Raw genomic sequence first — 23074 nt, 5'->3', positions numbered from 1 at the left:
GCAGGAGTGGCTTCTGTGCTGTCGTGGGGCAAAACATTATTGAAATAGGTTTATAAAGGAATTTAAAATGTGGGGCCAAAAGATATATATATTTTTTTAAGTTAGGGGAACTTTGTATATTATAAAAATACAGTGGACCAGGGGTGCCTAGAGTCTAGGCCATGGATGTATACTGGTCTGTGGCCTGTTTGGGACCAGACTGCACAGTAGGAGGTAAAGGTGTGAACAAAGCTTGATCTGTATTTACAACTGCTCCCTATTGCTTGCATTACTGTCTGAGATCTACTTTCTGTCAGATCAGTGGCAGCATTAGATTCACAAAGGAGTGTGAACCCTATTGTGAACTGTCCATGCGAGGGATCTAGGTTGTGCACTCCTTATGAGAATCTAATACCTGACGATCTGTCACTATCTCCCATCACTGCCAGATGGGACCATCTGGTTGCAGGAAAACAAGCTCGGAGCTCCCACTGATTCTACATTGTGGTGAGTTGTGTAATTATTTCATTATATATTTCAATGTAATAATAATATAAATAAAGTGCAAAATAAATGTAATGTGGTTGAATCATCCTGAAACCATCCCCCACCGCACCCCCAGTCAGTGGAAAAGTTATCTTCCACAAAACTGGTTCCTGGTGCCAAAAACTTTGGGTACCACTGGAGTAGACAAAGAAAAAAAATGACGGCAAAAGAAAAAGCAATAAAAATTGCCGGGGAAATATACTTGATTAAATGTGTGCTGAAGACATTACACATGGTATAACAAAGTTTTCTTTGAGTAGGCTTTTTTGAAATTTTTGTAAGCCTCATGCTCACTCTAATAAACTCTTCCATTCTCTTAGAAACATGGACAGGTTTAAGACTTTGCTTAAAGTAAATAATCTTATATTTTGAAATTCATAGAATTAGGTAGTTTTACGCTGCCTTTCCCTCCATAGTTCACATTTAATCTTTATTTACTTGACCTGTTTATCTCAGATCCCCCTGTTCATGAGCTATGTGACTTTGAGCCATTGCTCCTTGCTCTACAAACCTCACAGGGTTGTTGTTACAGAGATCAAATAACACAACTCATGTAAAGACTTATACCGGTTACTTATCTCATTCCTAAAGACCTATAGCCCCTTTGTTAATGAGGTTTTGAGGCAAGTTTGAGAAACAATTTGCCTAACTTTAAAGGTCAAGAACTAGCATTCTTTAATTCCATATTGAGGCATATCCAGTAGAATGCTCATTCTGGCATGGGCTATTTCCCCGTGGATAAAGAGCATCTCTGGAAACATTACATACTGCGTTTCTTTCTTGACGCTCGACGATATTAAGAGTTAAAATATAAATACTGTAGTACTTATACGAGTTAAAAATTGTACAGAACAATATTTCCTAATATTCTTCTCCTGGAAATTTCATTTGTTGGGGGAGTGGGTCCCATCAAATACCCATTAAATTTCTGGGGAGCTTGTGTTTTATGAGAAATGATGAGATAGATAAATTCTACCAAAGTGAGAAAATAAAATTAGGTTAATTGAGGAACTTCTGAATGAAAAACTTAAAAATTCTCCTGGCCTTGCTTAACAGATCAGACAAAACAAAACAGAGGAAAAATAACTTGTTCTTGTGTACATCACCAAAAGACAACAGATTCCTTGGCACAAAATGAACCCTCCAATTATGTTAATAAATAAAGGTTAATGAACAAATTTCCAGTCAGCCAGTCTTTTAAAGTCTTTGGAAATATCCTTCTTCAGAAAAAAAAAAGTTTATTCTGAGTCCCTCAAATTCTCATTATACTTATTATTGAAGACAACAGAGTCAATTTCACTTCGTCTTTCCATCTAATAAGGTCTTAGTTAACATACAATAATCCAGTCACTGCTCCCCGAGAGATTTGTTTTGAACCTAATGAGTTTCCACACAGCATTAAAAGATTTTTATTTTTGCCATGGCATATAGAAGATTCCAGACCTTTGGTTATGTGCTTCCTCTCAAACTCAGCCTCTAGAAAATTGATATAACTTCATGTATATATGGCTACGCCACAGAATAGCCTAACTCTACTCTTTTGGCCCCTTTTCTAGCCAATCTTTGAACCACTGGGCCAGTCCAGTCCATGTATATCGTTGGACCTGTTCTTTCCAAGTTGGCAAATTCATAAACTCCATTTGGTTTGGGGTTTCATTACTTGACAATTCAACTGAAGAACAAAGGAGAATCATGCAAGTTGTTATGTTTTATTAGGAATTAGAGTACAATATATGGGATCAATACACAGAAGAAAATATTCTGTGAGTGCAATCCAGTTGTAAATAAGCCCAATTATAACTATTTTTGAGAGAGGGAATCAATAATGCATAAAATGAGCTACAGTTGACAAGACTGAATCTTTGAAAGAACGGTTGTTGGGAGTAGTTAACATGTATTGAGGAACACATAAAAATTAACAAAATGTAGTCAATATATTGTAGACATGCCTGGGGATGATGACTTTTAGTTAGAATTTAGTAAGAATCATTAAAAGAATGGCATTAGTGATAAATGATGTTTATTGGTATTTTAAAATAGGTTGAGATATATTGATAAGCCAAACTTTTAACTGGACAGCTGACAGGTTTGCGTGAGAATGTGCAAATCTTCATACAATGATATCTCAATATTTCACAATAGCATGATGGAATGAAATCCTTTGTCTTCACTGAGGATCACATTGATCAGAGAGCTATATTGGCTTGTTCTAAGTACCTATTTTTGTCATTGGTTGTTCATTCTAAAACAGCATTATATTGCTAAAAGTCTACAAAACCCTTAATTTTGATAAAGGCATCACTTTGGATCAATATCCTTCATGAACAATAGTTCCACAATGAAAATACTAGACAATTATTTATTAAATGTACCCATCTAAGGATTATTCTTGCCACAGATTCTTCATTTTGCTTTATGTACTTTTTGTCCATAATTCTTCTATCTGACAAGAACTAAAGAACTGAAAACATGCAAACAAAAATCTATTTCTGATTTTACATTTATTCAGCTTTCACATTTCCATATTACTGTTGCTTAAATTATTCTGTTGCATTTTATTTTAATTTAGAGAACAGTCACGAATAAATGTCAGATTCAAAGAGGAGAGAAGAATAAGAGCAACAACTTTAAAAAGGAAGCTTTAACTTAAGTTCACCTAGTAATTAAGCTCGAAGTGGGAATGATAAACAAAGAGGCCTGGGAGGCGAGAAGAGGCCAGCCAGCTTGGGAAGAACCTCACGTGACATGCCGAGGATGTGCCTCATCTGTTGTAAGGTCATTGAAGAGTCAGTCAACTCCACTCTTCGATCTGTGAAGAACTAGTGTCTCAGTCACTAATACATGACATGTACAAAAATTCACTGCATATAGTTAAGTGTGACTATCGTTTTGTGAAAGCTTTTTCATATTGTTGACTCCTTGTATTTCTCAGGCTTCAGTTCAAATCCCACCATCTTAAAAAGATCTGCCTCTTTAATGTCTTCACCACTCACCTTGTACAGGTCCCTTGGTCATATCTACGCCCTTTTACACTGTGTATATTTGTTTATTGCCTATACCCTCAACTATCTTATTCATCATTATATTCCCATCACCTAGAATAGGGCCCATTTCCTAGTACCTTTAATAAGGTTGCCACTAAATATTTATTTGATTGAAAACACAGTATTAACAAATAGAATAAGCATTCATTGCTTGTATACAATATGCCTAAGATGATGTAATTTATTGAATATAGGGTTTCTATTCTTATAACTCTGTAAGCTGGCAAGACTATTTTATCTGAAACTGAGACTCAGGAGTGTTAAAGGGTAAGGTTAACACAGCTAGTAGTTGGCAGAGATAGGAACTTCAAACAAATCGCTATTCCACATTGCTTCTCTGACACCCCTCAATGAGGATTAATTAACCTTATTTTTAAACTCAATATTATTTTTGATAACACAATATTTATCATGTTTTAGGATATTAATTTGGGCATGTTTATTTCTCACTGTAGATTCTTACCAAATTTATTACAGACTATATCTTCTGAATCTCTACCATATCTAATATTCTACTGAATCACATCAGTTAGCAAATATTTGCAGTTGAAAAAATAATTAGAAGTACAGATTATAGAAATAACAAGCATTATTATCTCCTTTACAAGAGCAGCATGTTTACTTTTAAAAATTCACCAATTAACTTCCATCTAGAAAGAAATAGGAAAAAGTTATTAGAGCCCAGTTCTGAAAAGGCGGAATTTAGTGTTCTGAAAATTTGTATTATCCTGTGAATATTTATATTCTTCTAAAACAATCAATTACATTTAAGACCACACAGAAATATTTAAACTCGTTTCAGTTAAGTGTTTTTTCTTTTCATTGTTTTCTTTTAAAAAGGCTGATAATAATTACCAGACTTTTCCATGAATAATAAGGCCTATTTCAGAGTGTGTTTTTATGAGATTATTTTTGTCAACTATTTTGTCAAACATTTCTTAATCCACTGGTATAAAACATCTTCTGTTGGCTAATCACCCACCTTGACTGTGTAATTTAAATAAATTAACTTCCCTAAACAAAGGGTAATCCTTCCGACTAGGATTTAGAAGTCACTTTCTTAGCTCTATTAATATATAAAAATTGTTTTACGTTTTTGTCTTGATCAACCACTTTTCAATTTACACACTAACATTACAATCATCGTTGATAATCTGCCAAAATAATATTCTCTTTTCTTTTGTTTGAATATACCTTTTTAAAAGTTCTCAATTAAAAAAAAATAGGCTTTAAATTACAATACTTTGACAACTTGTTTTATGGCATTAATATACCTCGAATAATCATGTCATGGAGGATGATTTTGATATTAAAAATGCTCTATAATATTTATGTGTATAACTTGGAAGTATTTATATAAGGACAATGAAAATAATAATCAGGATACTGTTGTATGTTTTATCAAGAAATGTCAGGTAAAGAAATGTGGTATAGCTGAGCACAGTGGCTCACACCTGTAATTCCAGCACTTTGGGAGGCTGAGGTGGACAGATTGCTTGAGCTCAGGAGTTCAAGACCAGCCTGGGCAACATGGTGAAACTCTTGTCTCTACAAAACATACAAAAATTAGCCGGGCATGGTGGCTCACACCAGTAGTCTTAGCTACTTGGAAAGCTGAGATGGGAGGATTGCTTGAGCCCAGGACGGGGAGGTTGCAGTGAGTCAAGATTATACCACTGCACTATAGCCTGGACTGTCTCAAAAATATGTAAATAAAAATAAATTTTAAAATGTGACATAAATAGAACTAATTATTACAACACTTTATTGGATCATCCTGAGAAATCAATCACAGGATTAATATAAATTGAAACACAGTTTACATATTTTTAACTTTAGACTAAATATATATGACATATTGTACATATTTTAGGTTCACACTAAAGGATATGGGCATGAGATTATGCATGATAATAATATATAATTATTCTAAAGCATTTAGAAATCACTCTTCTTGAAATTCAAGGAAGCTGAAAAAAGGAAATGAATACCAGTAATATAATGTTTAAAAACCTTTAGTTACACCAACACAAGAAGTGATTGACTTAGCATTGGCACACAATTTCTTTTCACCACTGGCTGAAATGCCTTCCCTAAGAACTGGAAGTCAAAGAAAGTTAAAGACAAGTGCTTTGGGTCACCAATGACTCAAAATTCTCTATATGTGCACTTATATCTGTGAAGATTAATAGAGACAAATATCAATTATGCGTAAATCCTCATTCTAATTCTGTAACCAGTTCCTGAAAAATAATCTGTCATAAACTGTCTTACATTCTCTAATGTCTGCATATTCAAATATTTAGTGGTTATATTGTTAGAGTAGGTAGTTAGGCAACCAACAGGTGATGGTCAGGTGGCTGTTAAACTCTCTCTGTAAAACAATTATTGGTTGCTGCCAGTGCCAGGGAAAGACAGTCTCTAATAAATAGGAAACATCTGAATCTGGTGATCAGCAGTTTCCAGATAAGATCTCAGGAGTCGGGCGAGTGGACTCAAGCATGCGCACTGAGAAGCAAAATGGCAGCGTTTAACTGGTATAGGAATAGAACATTCCTCTAGGAACACTCAACTGCTAAGGGGAAAAGGCCTCCAGTGAGCATGTATACAACTTGAGTAAACAGGCTGTGCATGTGGCCCCTCCCAAGTGCTGACAGGCCACGGCACGTGCAGACAGCCCACCCCAAGGGAAGAATCAGGGGAGAAGTACCACAACCCCAGAAGCATGCTAGTGTATAAAACTCCAATTCAGAGGTCAGATTGCACACTTGAATCTCTTAAGTTGCCCATTTGGCCATTTTCCAGCTGTACTTTATTTCCTTTTGTTCCTGCTCTAAAACTTTCCTACCCTAAAACTTGCCTTTGTCTCTCCCTTTGCCTCATGCCCACAGTCAATTTCTTTCTTCTGAGAAGGCAAGAATTGAGGTTGCTACAGACCTGTATGGATTTGCTGCTGCTAACAATATCTTGATGAAACAATATTTGAAAAAAATATATATGTGTGAGCATTCCCTGCCCTCCCCCTCCATAAGAAGAACGCTTTAAGTATGAAGTAATCTGGTAGAAGATAAACAAAATCTCAAGTTGTTCATGTCTGAGAAAGGTATATTTCTTCATTTCTGGACTAGATTAGCATAAATTCAGCATTATTATAGAAAACAACAATTTGTAGCCTTCTATGTAAAAGACTGGATGACCATAAAATCCATTTTTATAACGAACCAATGTGATTCTATAATTCTCTGAGGAGAGGTATACTACTAATGACATAATTAAAATGAAAGAGCAATATCAAATTACATGTTGGTTTCCTAAACTGAGTGTAGAGTGAAAATGCCTTATTAAAGAGCTTGGTGGTATATCTACTGAAGCAGTATCAGTTCATTTAGTTGAAGGAAAGAGAAATAATTTTATTCTAATCTCCGATACAGCTGATGAAATACGTCAAATTGTAGTTTACATTTTATATTGAGTTTAAGATTTCTATTAAATACATGGCTAAAGGCTAAATTTATGGTCTTATATGAAGATCTGTTCATTTGTCAGCCACCAGAATAGAAGCTTCTCTCTGGAAATTCATCTGATTTATTTACTTTATTTTGCTTTTCTACTTGAAGGAAGAAACATAAGAAGTCCCTCTATTTTTTCTAACCACATAAGTAAGGAAATGATAAACTTAATTTATAGTAAGAATTCTAATGCTATTTATTGTATTGTCCAGTCACTTGCTTCTTAATGGCTAGGTTTTAGAAACTCTTGACATTTTCAATTACAGCAATTTAGCTAGCTGATTCATGTGGTCTTCATTTAGGAGCTTAAGAATCCAAAGATATAACTTGTTACAGGCAAATGATTCTCCTGAGTTTCCAAGACAGGATGTGTGAATGCCTCTGTGTAATTTTCATCTGATTCTGGACCTGCCAATAACTTACCTTCTTCCTCTTGTGTTGGAAAGAAGTGGTCCTGCACAGAAACCTTTTGTCTTTTGCTAGTGGAGCAACAGAGTGCTAGTTTCCTTTGAGTGAGACTAAACTTCACCCAAAGGGAGAATCTTTGCATTATAAAAAATGGTAAAAGTCCCATGACTTCACATATCATTTTATGTTATCTCTCATTAACAAGAGTACTGCTGAGGCCTCAAACAATGCAGGAAAAATACCAATCAAATAAAAGTTTACCAACAATTTTTGCAGTGATAAACAACCAGTAAGTTACCAATTGTATATTATATCACTTACAATTCAAAAGTGTTGTTTAAGACTTAAAATAGTCCTGCCTATATATGTACTTATATGTATATGCCATATATACACACACACAATGTGTGTATGTGTACTTTAAATTATATTATTTATATATATTATAAATTCAATTCTATATAATTGAAATACTTTTAAGAGAATCAATTAAAAGCAGGTAAAAAATTCAAATATGTGTATATGCATACACACAACATATACACATACGTATTATATTTAAGAGAATCAAAATAAGAACAAAAAATGGAAAGGAAATCATCATAAACCTTGAACTTTTGACCAAAGAATCAACAAAAACTAAAAAATGTTCATTATGTGGTTCTTATATTTCCTGTCAAATGATATAAGAAGTAAACATTTCCATGTAAGAGCATGTGGTGTGTGTCATACCTTCTCATGGACTTTCTGTCCAGGTTCCATCCCTTCAAGATGTTCTGATTCTGTGGATCCCTCGCTTGATGCCATTTTTCTTTGTATATGAACATTTTGTTCACGCAAGGCAACAATCTGCAAAATAAAAGCACTATGCCTTTAAAGTCTAAATAGAGCATAAAATAAAAAAAGAAAATGAATTTACTTCAATGTGATTAAGAACTAATGAACACTAAAAAATAACCAGAAAGTTAACATTACATTTTTGAATTATTATTCAAAATATATGTTTAAATGTAGGTCACCATTTTGAATAATATTTATAAAACTTCATAACATCTCTGCCAAGAAGAGGTTAAAGCACTGTGAAATTTACTTAAGAAAATATTTTCTAGTTGGAAGTGCATCTAAATCAATGATGTATTTGTATTAATGTGCCATTAATTCAGAAATTTTTTTCTTTTTTTTTTTTTTTTTTTTTTTTTTTGAGACGGAGTCTTGCTTTGTCACGCAGGCTAGAGTGCAGTGGCCGGATCTCAGCTCACTGCAAGCTCCGCCTCCCAGGTTCACGCCATTCTCCTGGCTCAGCCTCCCGCGTAGCTGGGACTACAGGCGCCTGCCACCTCGCCCGGCTAGTTTTTTGTATGTTTTAGTAGAGACGGCGTTTCACCATGTTAGCCAGGATGGTCTCGATCTCCTGACCTCGTGATCCGCCCGTCTCGGCCTCCCAAAGTGCTGGGATTACAGGCTTGAGCCACCGCGCCCGGCCTAGAAATTTTTTTCTAAATTAATTTATAGGATGTAATAAAAATGGTTTTTGGTCTCTATTTTTAAAGTATACAAGGAACATAAATAAAAAGATTGAAGGTTGAAGACTATGAGCACAGCAATTTCGCCTACATTGATAGCCCATCTGCAATTTAATATAAGCAGATACATAGCTGGACTTAAAAAATATTTTGTAATTCTGTCATGAACATGTATTAAATTTGTTTTATTATTATAATTTTAATGTCCATTATTTTACCAAATTTAATTAATTTGCAAACACAAATTCAGAAAGCAGTTAATTCTTGCAAACTTTCAGCTCAATTTTAATGACATAATTATTTCAATTAAAAAACAAATTATCGGGTAGTTACAGCATAAATGATCATAGTAATATATAGAGTGAAAAATAGTGCTTCAGCCTTTTTAAAATGGCATTTTAAAATACATTTGCTATATATATGTATATATATACATCACTTTGAAAATAGTTTACATTATATTAATGCTGTAACTTATTTATTTCATGGCATATTTTATTGTATTATCAACTCAGGTATTAGTCAATATTAGTTCTGGGAGAAATAAATGTACATAGTATTTAATGCACAATAAGATCTGAATAATATTAAACTTACATGTGGAAATTACAAGACCAACATGTCACAAGACAAATAATCATTAACTGAAAAAAACATGGTATCAAGGGGTTGGGTGTTTGCCCTGCTACCTGACACTACTTCAATGCCGTATCTACCACCATGTGTCCATGACATCAGCTGATCTTGCTATATAATCTCTGGTATTTGAGCATTTGGTATATCCTTTTCTAGTTATATGTTCTTCTCTCTCATATAACTGTAATCATCAAATAATTGGCTCCCTCACTCTTACTCTTGTCCATCTACAATCTATTATCCACAAAGCAGCCAGGTACATCTTTCAAACTTAAATTATATTGTGTAACCCCTCAGCTTTCTAAAAAAATTAATGTTTGGCCTGGCGCGGCAGCTCAGGCCTGTAATCCCAGCACTTTAGGAGGCCAAGGTGGCCAGATCACTTGAGGTCAGGAGTTCATGATCAGCCTGGCCAACTGGTGAAACTGGTCTCTACTAAAAATACAAAAATTAGCCAGGCATGGTGGTGGGCACCTATAATCCCGGCTACTCAGGAGGCTGAGCCAGAAGAATCCCTTGAACCTGGGAGGTAGAGATCACAGTGAGCTGAGATTGTGCCACTGTACTCCAGCCTGGGCGACAGAGCAAGACTCTGTCTTAAAATAAAATAAAATAAAATAAAATAAAATAAAATAAAATAATTTAATTTTTTTTAAACTAATGTTTTCCCAGCTTATTTAGCCAAAATTTAAACTTCTTAACAAGGTCTATACTGTCCTATTTGAGCCCTTTGCTTCAGCAACACTGGCCTCCTTTCCATTCCTCAAACATACCTGTCTCTTACCTACACAGAACTGAAGAATTTGATGATCTTCCTGTCTAAAACATTATTCCTCAGCTATCACAGGGGACAGAATCCCATCTTTAAAAACAGCTGAGATACCACTCCTCAGAGTGAATGTGTCTTTTCATCGAACACGTTTTACAATATATCCCTATTTATTTTTGTGCATGTAGCACTCATTAAAGTTTATTATTCCATTTCTCCACTTCCTCATTTTGCTTATTTATTTAGCTAGCACAAGTCCTAATAATACCTCCTGAGAAAATAATTTTCAAAAGAATGCTTCATTGAAAACAGCATTTTCATATGAAGTAGCACATCAAGTTATTATGTGCAGGGTATTCACTAAAAATGTGTTGAATTAAATAATACATGGATATGGGAAAACAAAGATCTGAACCTAATTAATTCAAAAAATAACAAAAGATAAAGATTTGGAGGGTACACAAAACTTCAGAAACATTCTTTTCACATTAGTCAACGTGGAAATAGATTACATCAAAGGAATGACAAGAATTTAAAAAATAGCTCCTAGATATATTATTTTTATATTACACTCTTAACATGTTGCTTTTGGCATAAATATTGTGTTACAATTGAGATATTATGAGATTTTATTAATCATAAAATTTAAAATATTCAAGTATCATTTGTTGACATTCCACTAGAGACAACACCTATGACTAACAGAAATGCTAATACAAAGTACCAGGCCATTTAAAAATTATATGCTTTGTTCTATTATTAATCTATTCAGAAGTGAAGGGAGACATTTAAAAACTATTTCAAGAGCAAATATAACTCTCAGTTTATAGATCAGCTTACATTTGTTTAATAAACAAATGACTTTCAAATATGTCCTGGTGCCTGAAATAAAGCAGGCCATCTATAAAAGTTTATTGAATGAATCAGTGAAAAGATGAATTAATGTCCCTATTAAAAATAATCAAGAAATCAAATTCATTCAAAAAAAAGTACAAATATAATTGAGCCACTATGATTTTTAAAATTCTAAACTTCAAGTTTGCTACAGTGTATACATGACAATTAGTTCCAAAAAAGACATATTTTTCAACCACTAACATGCTAACTTTGTTTTGTAAAAATGAATCAAGTCCAAAAACGTTGGCTCTTGATACAGAAGAATGAATATGACATATTCTATATTCTCTACCACTCTAATATGCTATTTTCCCCAATAATAAATTATCCTGGGTAGTTATGAAACCAAAGCTTCAGCACCTGATTTAATTGTGGGTGTTAATAAGCGGATTATTTCTGACACTGGGGAAAGGGGGGAAGTTAGTAGTTCTCTTTTAAAAATTCACCTTTTGGGGTTAAGCGTTTTCTTCAATCTGTTTTAAAGAGTGAAGAGTTCACCAATAAATCACTAGAGCCTAAGGTAGCACAGACTTCTTTAGGAAATTCTCTTAGCTGGTTTGAGAAGTGAACACAAGAGATGGCTAGGGCACCAGCTTGGGACAGTAAATAGAATGAAAAGCAGCTGATGGTCTCAAAATATTCCCTAGGCTCTCCCTGAGAGGGAATGTTGTCAGAGGGAGGGCCCAAGCAATTTGCCTACAAGAAAGCTAACATAGATCTGGATGCCTCACTGCTAAACAACATGGCCTACTTGCTATCATTTAAATGTTCCCTCCAAAACTTATGTGGAAATGTAATTGCCTTTGTAATGGTATTAAGAGGTCAGACCTTTAACAAGTTTTTAGGGCCTGAGGGCTTTGCTCTCATAAATGGATTAAGGCTGTTATCTCTGGAGTGAGTTATTTATTACTGGTGTGGGTTCTGGATAAAAGGATGGAGTTTGCCCCTCATCCTCTCTCTGTATCATCTCACATGCTTTTATGCCCTTCCATCCTTCTGCTATGGGATAAGGCATCATAGAAGCTCATGCCAGTTGCCAGTGTCATGCCTTGGACTTCCCAGCCTCCAGAACTTTCAGAAATAAATTTATTTTCTTTAAAAATCATCCAGTCTGTGATATTCTGTTATAGCAACACAAAACAGACTAAGACACTACTCCAAATATGATTACATGTTGAGTAGGAGGAACCACTTATGTACAAGTCCTGTTGTTTACCCAGTTCTTATATAACTGTACTGAAAAACCCACTATGTACAAGCACTGTGCTAAACTAGTGTTATCTACAAAGGGCGTATGATTCATGTTTAACAAATGATCAGATTAAGATAAAGACAGATTAATGAGGAGAACTGCTGTGGTTTGAATATATGCCCTCCTCCAACCCCCAACATTTGTATATTGAAACCTAGGGCCCAATCTGATAGTTTTGAGAGGTGATGTCTTTAGGAGATGATAAACGGAATTAGTACCAATATAAAAGACCTCAAGGGTACTAGCTAAGTAAGCCTTTTGCCATTCATCTTCTGCCACGTGAGGACACATTGTTCAGGGTGCGATAATGGAAGTAGAAGGCAGTCCTTACCAGACACCAAATCTGCTGATGCCTTGATGTTGGACTTTCCTGTATCCAGAACTGTGATAAATATTTCCATTGTTTATAAATTATGCAGTCTCAGACATTTTGTCACAGCAGCACAAATGGACTAAGAAGTAAGAGTGAAATAAAACTTAACTCCATATCCTTATACTTCCTAATTTGTAACATTGCCTCAAATGGCTCCGCTTTTACATTTGCAGTCTACTAAATCAGGAGAAGTTAATAGCAGGCTGGGCTAGGAAGCATAAACATTTTATTTCCAAGGGCTGATACCCTTTCTGGAATCCTTTGTACATCATTAAGATTGGACGCCTCCCTGGACAGATTCATATGGAGGCAAAGTTTTGCATATATTTTCAGTGAGTTAGCAGCCCACTGAAAGCTCATGGAATGCTATTCAAGATAAATATTTCTCAACTGTGTTTTCTGTTCAATCATCATTTATCAGGTGTCTGTTGACATTTGCTTTTAGGTATCCCTTCACATTTCTTTTGATAATCATCTTATATTTTCATTGGAGACTTTCTTATTCTAATCCCACAGACTGTCAATTAAGGAACCAAGAGCCCATGGAAAATGGGTGGGCACATGATCCAAGCCAGGGAAATCAGAATATTATTACTTTACATGTTTCTGGCTGAGCTATGGGAAACTATTCTCTCTATCTACTAAGGAAGTTAAACTGGTAGAATATCAATGGGGTACTCTTTTTCATTAATTCCTACACATGCAGAAAACACATGGAAGAGATGAGGCCCTAATAAATTGCTTCTGGTCCTGATTCTAGGCATCCTTAAATCATTCCTTGGCATTTTAGTAATATGAGCCAAGCCCCAAATTTCCCCTTTTGTGCCCAAACTCATTTGGAATGGTTTTCTGTCACTTGCAACTAAAAGTGACTTGCAAATGCATCAGGAAACATGGAAGACAATACAAAGCATGTAATATCTAAGTGAGGATTTTAGAGACTGACTAAGAATTTACCAGACAAACATGACAGAAGATTTTTTAGGTGTATAGAAGATCACAGGCATTTTGTGTTTCTACTACTTTGTGTTCCTAGCACTGTAAGTTGTTAAATATTCCTGTGGCAAAAAGTACCTGGAAAAAGTTGGAGGAAGGATGGGATTAGCAAAATTAAAGTGCTTCAACTAAATCTCGGGCATCTGTGTGCTTTTTCTCTCTGGCTTATTGCTTTGTCTTGATCCTTATTTGTGTTTTCTGGTTGCTCATAAGCTTATAACAGCCTGACCCATTCCTTCTAGGCACTCTTAAACACGTCATATTTTCTATTGGGAGAACCCGCTCCGGATGGTTACGTGGGTTCTTTTCTATTTCTTAAGTGTCTCAACTGGTTTGAGAAATAAAGGGAAAGAGCACAAGAGAGAGAAATGTAAAGCTGGGTGTCCGGGGGAGACATCACATGTCGGCAGGATCCATGATGTTTCCTGAGCCTTAAAACCAGCAAGTTTTTATTAGTGATTTTCAAAAGGGGAGGGAGTGCACAAATAGGGTGTGGGTCACAGAGATCACATACTTCACAAGGTAATAAAATATCACAAAGCAAGTGGAGGCAGGGCGAGATCACAGGACCATAGGATGGGGCGAAATTAAAATTGCTAATGAAGTTTCGGGCATGCATTGTCATTGATGACATCTTATCAGGAAACAGGATTTGAGAGCAGACAACCTGTCTGACCAAAATTTATTAGGCAGGAATTTTCCTTATCCTAATAAGCCTGGGAGCGCTACAGGAGACCAGGGCTTATTTCATCCCTTCGGCTTCGACCATAAAAGATGGCTGGCCTCAAGGGGGCCGTCTGTAAACCTACCCTCAGGGCGCATTCTCATTCTCCGGGATGTTCCTTGATGAGAAAAAGAATTCAGCGATATTTCTCCTATTTGCTTTTGAAAAAGGAGAAATATGGCTCTGTTCTGTCTGGCTAACCGGTGGCCAGAAGTCTTATCTCTGGTGTTCCCTGAACATTGCTGTTATCCTGTCCTTTTTTCAAGATGCCCAGATTTCATATTGTTCAAACACACATGCTCTACAATTCATGCAGTTGATGCAATCATCACAGGGTCTGAGGCGACATTTATCCTCCTCAGTTTACGAAGAAGATGACGGGATTAAGAGATTAAAGGCAGGCATAGGAAATCACAAGGGTATTGACTGGGGAAGTGATAAGTGTCCATGAAATCTTCACAATTTATGTTCAGAGATTGCAGTAAAGACAGCTGTAAGAAATTATAAAAGTATTAATTTGGGGAACTAATAAATATCCATGAAATCTTCACAATTTATATTCTTCTTCCGTGGCTTCATCCAGTCCCTCTGTACAGGGTCCCTGACTTCCTAACAGTTTTCAAGCCAGTCTTCTAGGTTTCATTCATATCCTCGCCTCTGACAGGTTGATTTTGGCTCTGACAAGCTCTGACCCCACACAATAAACAACCGTAGTCTTGGTGGCTGGGCCTCCAGTCTGCAAAATTCCTTAGCCCTCATTTTTTTTTTCTACCAGCTTGAACACTACCATGTCTTGCAACAGACCCTCTTCTAGCTCCTTGCCTGTGAACAACTGTTTTTCTTTGATATCTTGGAAAGATTCACTTATTTTAAAAATATTCATTCAGCACTGACGATATACCAAGTATTAGGAAACTATAATCGGGGGAAAAAGGCAGAAATCCTTCCTAATGGAAATTGTACTCTCATTGGGGAAAATAAATTATAAACAAAAATAAGCAGAGCATATTTTTAAATGCTGATAACAGAAAAGGGAAAATCAAACCAAGTGAAGGATGCTGTGAGGTATAATTTAATTACAAATTAGGTGATTTCTGAGTATGGACTTGAGGACAAGAGGGAACAAGCAATGTGGATATCTGGGAGAAGAACATTCTAGAAAATGTAAATAATTATTAAAAAACAAATATTGAGATTTATTACACTATTTCATGAAGTTCTTTAAATGATGTAAAATGTCCTCCCTAAAAGAGAGGTAAAAAATCAGTGCAAGTTGATGCCCTGAAAACTTAAGGAAATATGTTATCATGAAGAAAATGTGATTTGTTAGAAAATAACAAAGACTATTAAATATCTTTATATTCCAAAATTTTAGGATTTCTTGAAGGTTTAAGAAATATTAATACATTTATTCAACAAATATTCATTTGATCACTGTTCTAAGTATCACAAAATACTGAGGAAAATGCAGACAGTTTCCTTCCCTTGTGGAGGTTACTTCCAGTTAAAGAGGCAAAAAAAAAAAAAAAAAAAAAAGGAAGCAGTAAAACTACAATAACAAAAATAACAATTATTTATTGAGCTCTTATAATGTGCCAGAAACTGTGCTAAGCACATTATATAAATTTGCTTCTTTTCATAAACTTTGCATCTATATTAACTTTTCTTTCCAGGTTTGAGATTTCTTGGAATCAGATGCTGAGACTATTATACTTAATGGCAACAACCACAATTGCTTTTGCACCACCTAACAGTAATCAGGTGCAAGTAGTTTGAGAGGTGATTCCTGGAAGTAAAACATTCCTTAAATATGCTTGAAAGGCTGAGGATGAGTCCTGGCCCATGTAATTGTTGCTGATTGTAAGATCTTGTACAAGCTATTTAACCTCAAGTTCAGGTTCTTCTTATATCAAATGGAGGGCAAATAATATCTACTTTACATTATATTTGTTTGTAAAATACTTAGTCAAATTGGATGTACATTAACCACTATTAATGACAATAACAATAATGAATTGTCTTCCACTTGCTTCTTCAATTTTATCTTTCTATTCATATCGCATGCTCTAGTTTACTGAAAGGATTGCATCACACATATAAAAAGTGCCATCTTGGCTGTGAGATTTTATATTCACCTGGGTTACCTTTCCTCCTTTTTAACTGCCTCTTAGTCACTTAGTCTTTTACATCTTTCAGCTGAATTCGGGGACAATGTCTTCCCAAGGAGTTACAGAATTCCTTAGTATTCTCCAGTAACTCATGTCATGCAAGTGATTACTCTATCACAACTGGATGTTAGTTTTCTCACCAACCATTTTGACACAGTGCCTTGAGACTAGAAACTGTTTCCAATTCATCACTTATTCTTAGGACACTGACTGACAAACAGGAGGCACTCTAGAAATATCTGTAGAATGTCAAATGATGACAGGCTACATGAAAAAAAAAGCCTATGAGGAGTTGGAAAAATTGACAGAAAGGTACACAGGATGTATACATGGAGAAGAAAATTAGTTATCCACATAGAGGACTATGTAAACTTGAAGGCCTTCCAAATATTCATATTATAGGCTTCAAGGTTAAAAAGGATTCTGGGAAGAGTTCACTGGGGAAATAAAAGAATGGGAAATACTGCAATGGCTTTGTAGGAAAGTCACTGTCTAGAGAGAGGAGGCAGATAAAGTAGAAGGCATAAGCAACCGTAAAGGAGGGTAGCAGTAGGATTATGGAAGGGCAGTTTAATGAAAGTCATCAAGAGATGTTTTGTAAATTCAAAGTAATAGGCAATTTCGTTGTGTCTTAAAATATAATATTAAAATGTATTTGCAAGTATATTGCAGCTTAGGTAATATGATTCACTGCATTGAAGCACATTGTGTATTTGCTTTAGATTTAGAATGAATCGGTGTTTGTGGACAGAAAAATGGAATTCTAAGGGTATCTAAGACACTAATTTCTGCCAATAGAATTCTCCAATGAAAAAGGAAAATCAATGCAAATTGATTTAGTTTTCACTTCATTTTCCTTTCTTTATCTTTCTGAAATATTAATATACATGAAGAAATGGGAGTTGAGAAATTAAATTTCTAATTAAGAACTTCTACCTATAATAATAGCTATGTCTTGAATATTTATTACATGCCCCATATGATATAAAGCAATTTACATACATTACCTCATTTAGTCTTTCCAGTAACTTTGTAAATTTGGTATTTTTATTTTTATTTTACAAATGAGGCAACTAACAGAGGAAATATGTAATATACTTAAAGTCATACAGAAAAAGACACAACAGAGAGATTTCTGAATCAGGTCTGATTCCTTCAAAACGTTTTAAAAATATTATGCTGTAATGCCTTTTGTTAATCAATGAAATGATTCGTTGCATACACAATTTAAACATTTATCAAGGTCAGGACTATAAGTCTGTGATCTGATTGCAGGGGGATTTTCCTGCCCTGCATTGGCAAACAATTTAGAAGATGTCTTCAAAAACATTTAAAATGTATCTTCATTTATTCCTCAAAATAAAAAAGTCATGGTTTTTACCTTACTGATTATTTTTATTTATAACTCTTATATAGCATAGGAACTTAAACTTATCCTGAAAAAAATTTAACTACTTTTTAAAATAAACTACATCTACATAAAATCTTTCATAGTATTTCTACAGGGATTTTCATTCTCATGTTTTTAAATTAATATTTGTCTCTACTTATTTAACAACTTCCAGATAGTGCCAACATCTAATTAACAAAGATTCTTTTCATCTATTTTTATCCCAAATTCAATTAACAATTCCAAGGGTGACACTTACCAAAGTCTCACTACACCAACACATAATTTACTTCCACACAGATGCTTATTCTACTTCTAGCTGAATTCCATGCTTAGATTACAATGAAGTTGCAACACACACACAAACAACAACAACAAAGAAACCGGTAAAAGAGTAGGGATTTACAATTTACACTTAAGCAACTCTTCAGTTACAATAGTTTGCATTTGTGTTGCTATATATTAATTGGGAAACCATAAAGGTTGAAACATTTATTTAAGCAGAATTAAGAACCCCAAGCCAGTAACTATTTCCTTTTCTAGCTCTGCATTTGGAAATAAGATTTATAAGCATCACTGAAGCATGTTAAAACCAATGGAGAACAACTTCATGTAGTCTGTGCAGTTTGATCAGCTTGCATGTAACATTCAATTTAAATGGTTTTCATTAACCATGGGCAGATTTTGAAAGCTTGTGAAATCGAACTGTTCCAGTGAATAATCTAATTGCTTTGAGGTGAGTATCAGAGGTTTGCATTGTGAGAATTTATCTTGGTTCAGGTAAAAAAAAAAAAAAAAAGCTTCATAAGAATTTTTACATACAATACTTCTACTCAGTCAACTAATATTTACTGGACAAATAAGAATATTCTATATTTCTTTATTTTAAACTTCCCACCCCAAATTTGGCTGACTAGTACTCCCAATTCCTGTATAGATCAATTACCTAAGAGCTAAAATTTAAATGCACATTACCAGTAAGTTTCTGGTGACCTTTTAATTGAACATACATCATATGAAAAGTACATAAATTTGGCTATTTCTGAATTTTACATCTAAACTAGTCTTTCTTATATCTAAATACACATGGAATTCAAGCTCAGTTTCTAATGACTAAAAAAATCCTCTTAAAATTAATATTTAAAGATTTTTTTAAAAAAAGAACCCTTCCTAAAACAATAACTGGAATGCAAAACTATTATTTTTAGTTTTAAGTTTAAAACATAATGATTCCAATAGCAAAAAAAAAAAAAAAAAAAAAAAATCAAATGTGTTCTTAGGTAGAATTTTTTTTAAATTTTTTTTCAGGAGATGTTTATGCTATCCATTTAACTTAGAATTATAATATTCAACAATGTTAATTTTGACAATAGCTATACTTTGTCATTGTTATTAACGTAATTCTAATGAAAATTACAACTTTGTACTAATGCATCTCTTCTATTTGTCTACTCAGTATTTCAGTCAATACATTTTCTGATGCTTGATAATGCATCTTTTATTTTGACCACCTACATAGTTACCTAATAATTAAAATGACAATAAAATAAAATACCAGCATATTCACTAGAGGCATGTAAAAGGCTACAGAATATACAAAACAACTTATATTCATCAGAAGAATTAGTAGACATTGTTAAGGCACAACACTGCTATTTTACTTGGTTAGCAACTCAGAGTAGCATAATATGGAAGAATAATAATAAAAATAGCCAAGGAAGCTGTTAACACAGGAAAGTGAAAGAATTAATCTAGAGAATGAAAGCAAACACCAATTTCTAAACAGTTTTTCAAATGTGTTAGTGGTAGGAAAACACATTCTTAACCACTTATGTGTATCACTGCATGAAAACAAGACTCAATTTAGAATATATATAAGCAAATAAATAAATAAGGAAGGGTAGAGAGTATTCATTAAGGTAAACAACACTGAGAAGTGCACTACCAAGGATAAAGAAACTGCAATAATTCAGTGTTGTGCTGAGAGTATTGGCAGTAATTGCGTTAAAAGTTTTGAGTTTCATAAAGAAAATATGGCAAAATCTCCATCATCAAGGAAGATGCTATTGCTAATAACTTCTCAGCTCCTTGAAGAAGACAGAAAAATCCTGTTCAAAAAGAGAAATAGGTGTCTCACAGTGAAAATAGCAAACAGAATTTACTGAAGGTATTGATTATTATAAAGTACTTCTTTGTACAGAATGGAGGCTCTCTTGATTCATACTCGTTCCTCACAATCACTCCCACTGGGCTCTTTGCCCTCAAAATCAGAGGTATCAAAATCTGCTAACTTGGTTTGGCTTCAGCTAAGGGCATAAATGACAACTGACTGCAGTAATTAATTATCCCCCCAATTACAATAAAAAGCAAAAGCAAAATTAAAGATACTGAGTTAGGCTGAGAAGAAAGTGAATGCAAAGTAAATAATCCAATGTGTCCGTACATGATGATTTCACAAAGCAGGAAACATGCTCGGTGAATGAGAGAATTTGTTTTCAAGTCTCAATAAATATTCATTTTAAATAAAATGAAATGTTAATATATAACTAAAAGTTTATATTTCATTTACTTTATGTACGCTAAGAAGTATAAAAATACTTTGAGCAAACACTGTTAATAGTATTAAATTTAAAAAGATAAATCTACACTATTCTAATCATGTCTTTGTCTTTTGTTTATTCAAGTGTATTCCATTTGCTTTCGGGGATATTTGAATGTTTTAGAACTAACATTCTGCTTTAAGAATCCAAACACACTATAATTCCATCAATATGAGTCTTTTAAAATGTTACACTGAAATGAATTTCTCTGAAGATGGACTTATTGATTTCTATATTCTTCTTCTAGCATCATGAAATTTGACCTCTTCAGCCATGCATGGTTAACACTGTAAGTACACATGTGCTTTTCTTGTTTTTTCTCCAATCATGGCAAAAGTGTCAAAATTATAGGCTGTGTCCTAGATCTATTATTTTAGTTCTATTATGGCAAAGAAGAGAGCTTTAAGGAAAACAAAAGCATTTCAAAGTGTGTGAAAAGTGCTTGAAAAAATGTAGAAGTCAGAAACAATATCCCTTAGTCAATCTTGCATATAACAAAGCAAGCCAGGGCAATAAGAAGGATTTATTCATTTAGTTCCTTTCTTAGAAATAACAGAAGCATACTAAATCCATTGTTCTGGCCAATTCCTTTTAAAGTAATCCTTTTACTTGAGTTCTAATGGTAATTATCATGTTACATTTATCTCTACCCATTTCCATTTTATTTTTATGTGATTTTTAAATATGCACATATCAAAATATGTCAGTATGAGAAGGAAGCAGAACGTATGTGGTCTTTACATCCTTACTATTATGAATATAGAAAATGAAGTTTACAGAGAAGCAGTGATAATTCTATTCCTGTCTCCAACAAATTGCCATCTAGTCAGTCTCACTGTAGACAAGACACTCTGCCTCCCTAAATCTCAGTTCAATTATCTTTAAAGGAGATGGACAGTATCGTCTCTAAAAAGACCACAATGACATTACCAAAATCAGTAATAATCATAATATTTACTGAAAGACACAGTTTTATGTTGTTTGCATGTATTAATTCATTTAAACCTCACAACATCATTATAAGTTATTATTATGGTTGAACTAATTAAGGCAAAAAGAAAAAGGAAATTGCCTATGGTTACAAAGCTAGTGAATAGCAGAATGACTTAGGGAGAAAGTAAGTTTCACTGGGTGGGCATTATAGCTCCTCTTCGGAGTAGGTTTGCCTCTTTCCTTTCTTGTCCTTAGTCTTCTATTTCCAGAGTAGAATATATTTACTGCAACCAAGTAAATATTCTATTTAGAATAAAGGTTTTTTACTTACCACTTTTCCTTACTTGCCAATGCTAATTTCTAACTACTCAAAACTATGCACTTTCCATAGAATATTTCATACTTTTATTGCTCCTTATTTCTGTTTTTGTCAGACCTGTAAGCTAAAAATTATTTTGACATTTTTGAATAGTTGAAAAACATTAAAAGAGAATAATATTGTGTAAATTAAAAGAAATCCACTTTTCAGTGTCGATGAATAAATTTTAATTAGAAAATGGCCAAACTCATTTGTTTACATATTGTCTATGATTGTTTTCACTCCACAATGGTAGAGTAGTTGTGACAGACACCATCTGGCTCATAAAGCCAAAAATATTTACTAGCTGGACTTTTACAGAAGTTTGCTGATACCTAGTCTAGTGGTTCTTGTTTATCTTTTTAAGGAAAAAAAAAATGTTCAAGTGGTACAGTTAAAGTTAGAACTATAACTACAATTCCTGATTTTTAGGTTTATACATTGTTTCTAATTTCCTTTACATCAGTACAAAGAAAAAATTACCCCGAAAATGAAATTATTTGATAGTGATAATGTGTTTTTTTTCACATGCTATTTTGTCTACTCATGTCTAAACAGCAGAGATTCAGATAATATAATGATGTTGGTTAATATTAAAATGGAAACAGTTGAGATAACACAGGAAAAAAAAAACAGTTTAAATTTAAATGCCAATTGCATTTGCAATATTCTCCTTCTATGGGGTGAAATTTATTTTTGTATTCCATTGAAGTTAAGTTGCTATCAATGTAAAAAAAGACTTTTGTAGCTACAAGATATTTTATGAAAGCTTTGAGCTAACCACAAATAAAATGCCCATAATAAACACAAAAAATACAAGAAGAAAAAAATCAAAGTAAATAACTACAAAAAAACTGTCTAATTAAAAAGAAGACAGTAAGAGAGCAGAGAGATAAATCAATGGCAAAATATATAGAAAGCAATTAATAAAATGAAATTAGCAATTCCACACCTGTCAATAATTACTTT

The 23074-nt window shown here is 33.9% G+C and overlaps 1 protein-coding gene across 29 annotated transcripts in view; it reads right to left on the bottom strand.

Moving 5' to 3' along the window:
• The window catches only part of LOC105473289 (PTPRF interacting protein alpha 2), a 510238-nt gene that overhangs the window by 143266 nt on the left and 343898 nt on the right, over positions 1–23074 (bottom strand). For all 29 annotated transcript variants that reach the window (XM_011727001.3, XM_011727012.3, XM_071071359.1 and 26 more), the window contains one exon: positions 8219–8335. In XM_011727001.3, coding sequence (XP_011725303.1) covers positions 8219–8335 — 117 coding nt within the window. The remainder of the gene's footprint in view (positions 1–8218; positions 8336–23074) is intronic.

This window comes from Macaca nemestrina, chromosome 10, assembly GCF_043159975.1.
Source record: "Macaca nemestrina isolate mMacNem1 chromosome 10, mMacNem.hap1, whole genome shotgun sequence".
In the NCBI taxonomy this organism is placed as follows: domain Eukaryota; kingdom Metazoa; phylum Chordata; class Mammalia; order Primates; family Cercopithecidae; genus Macaca; species Macaca nemestrina.
This window is presented reverse-complemented; position numbering and strand designations above follow the sequence as displayed.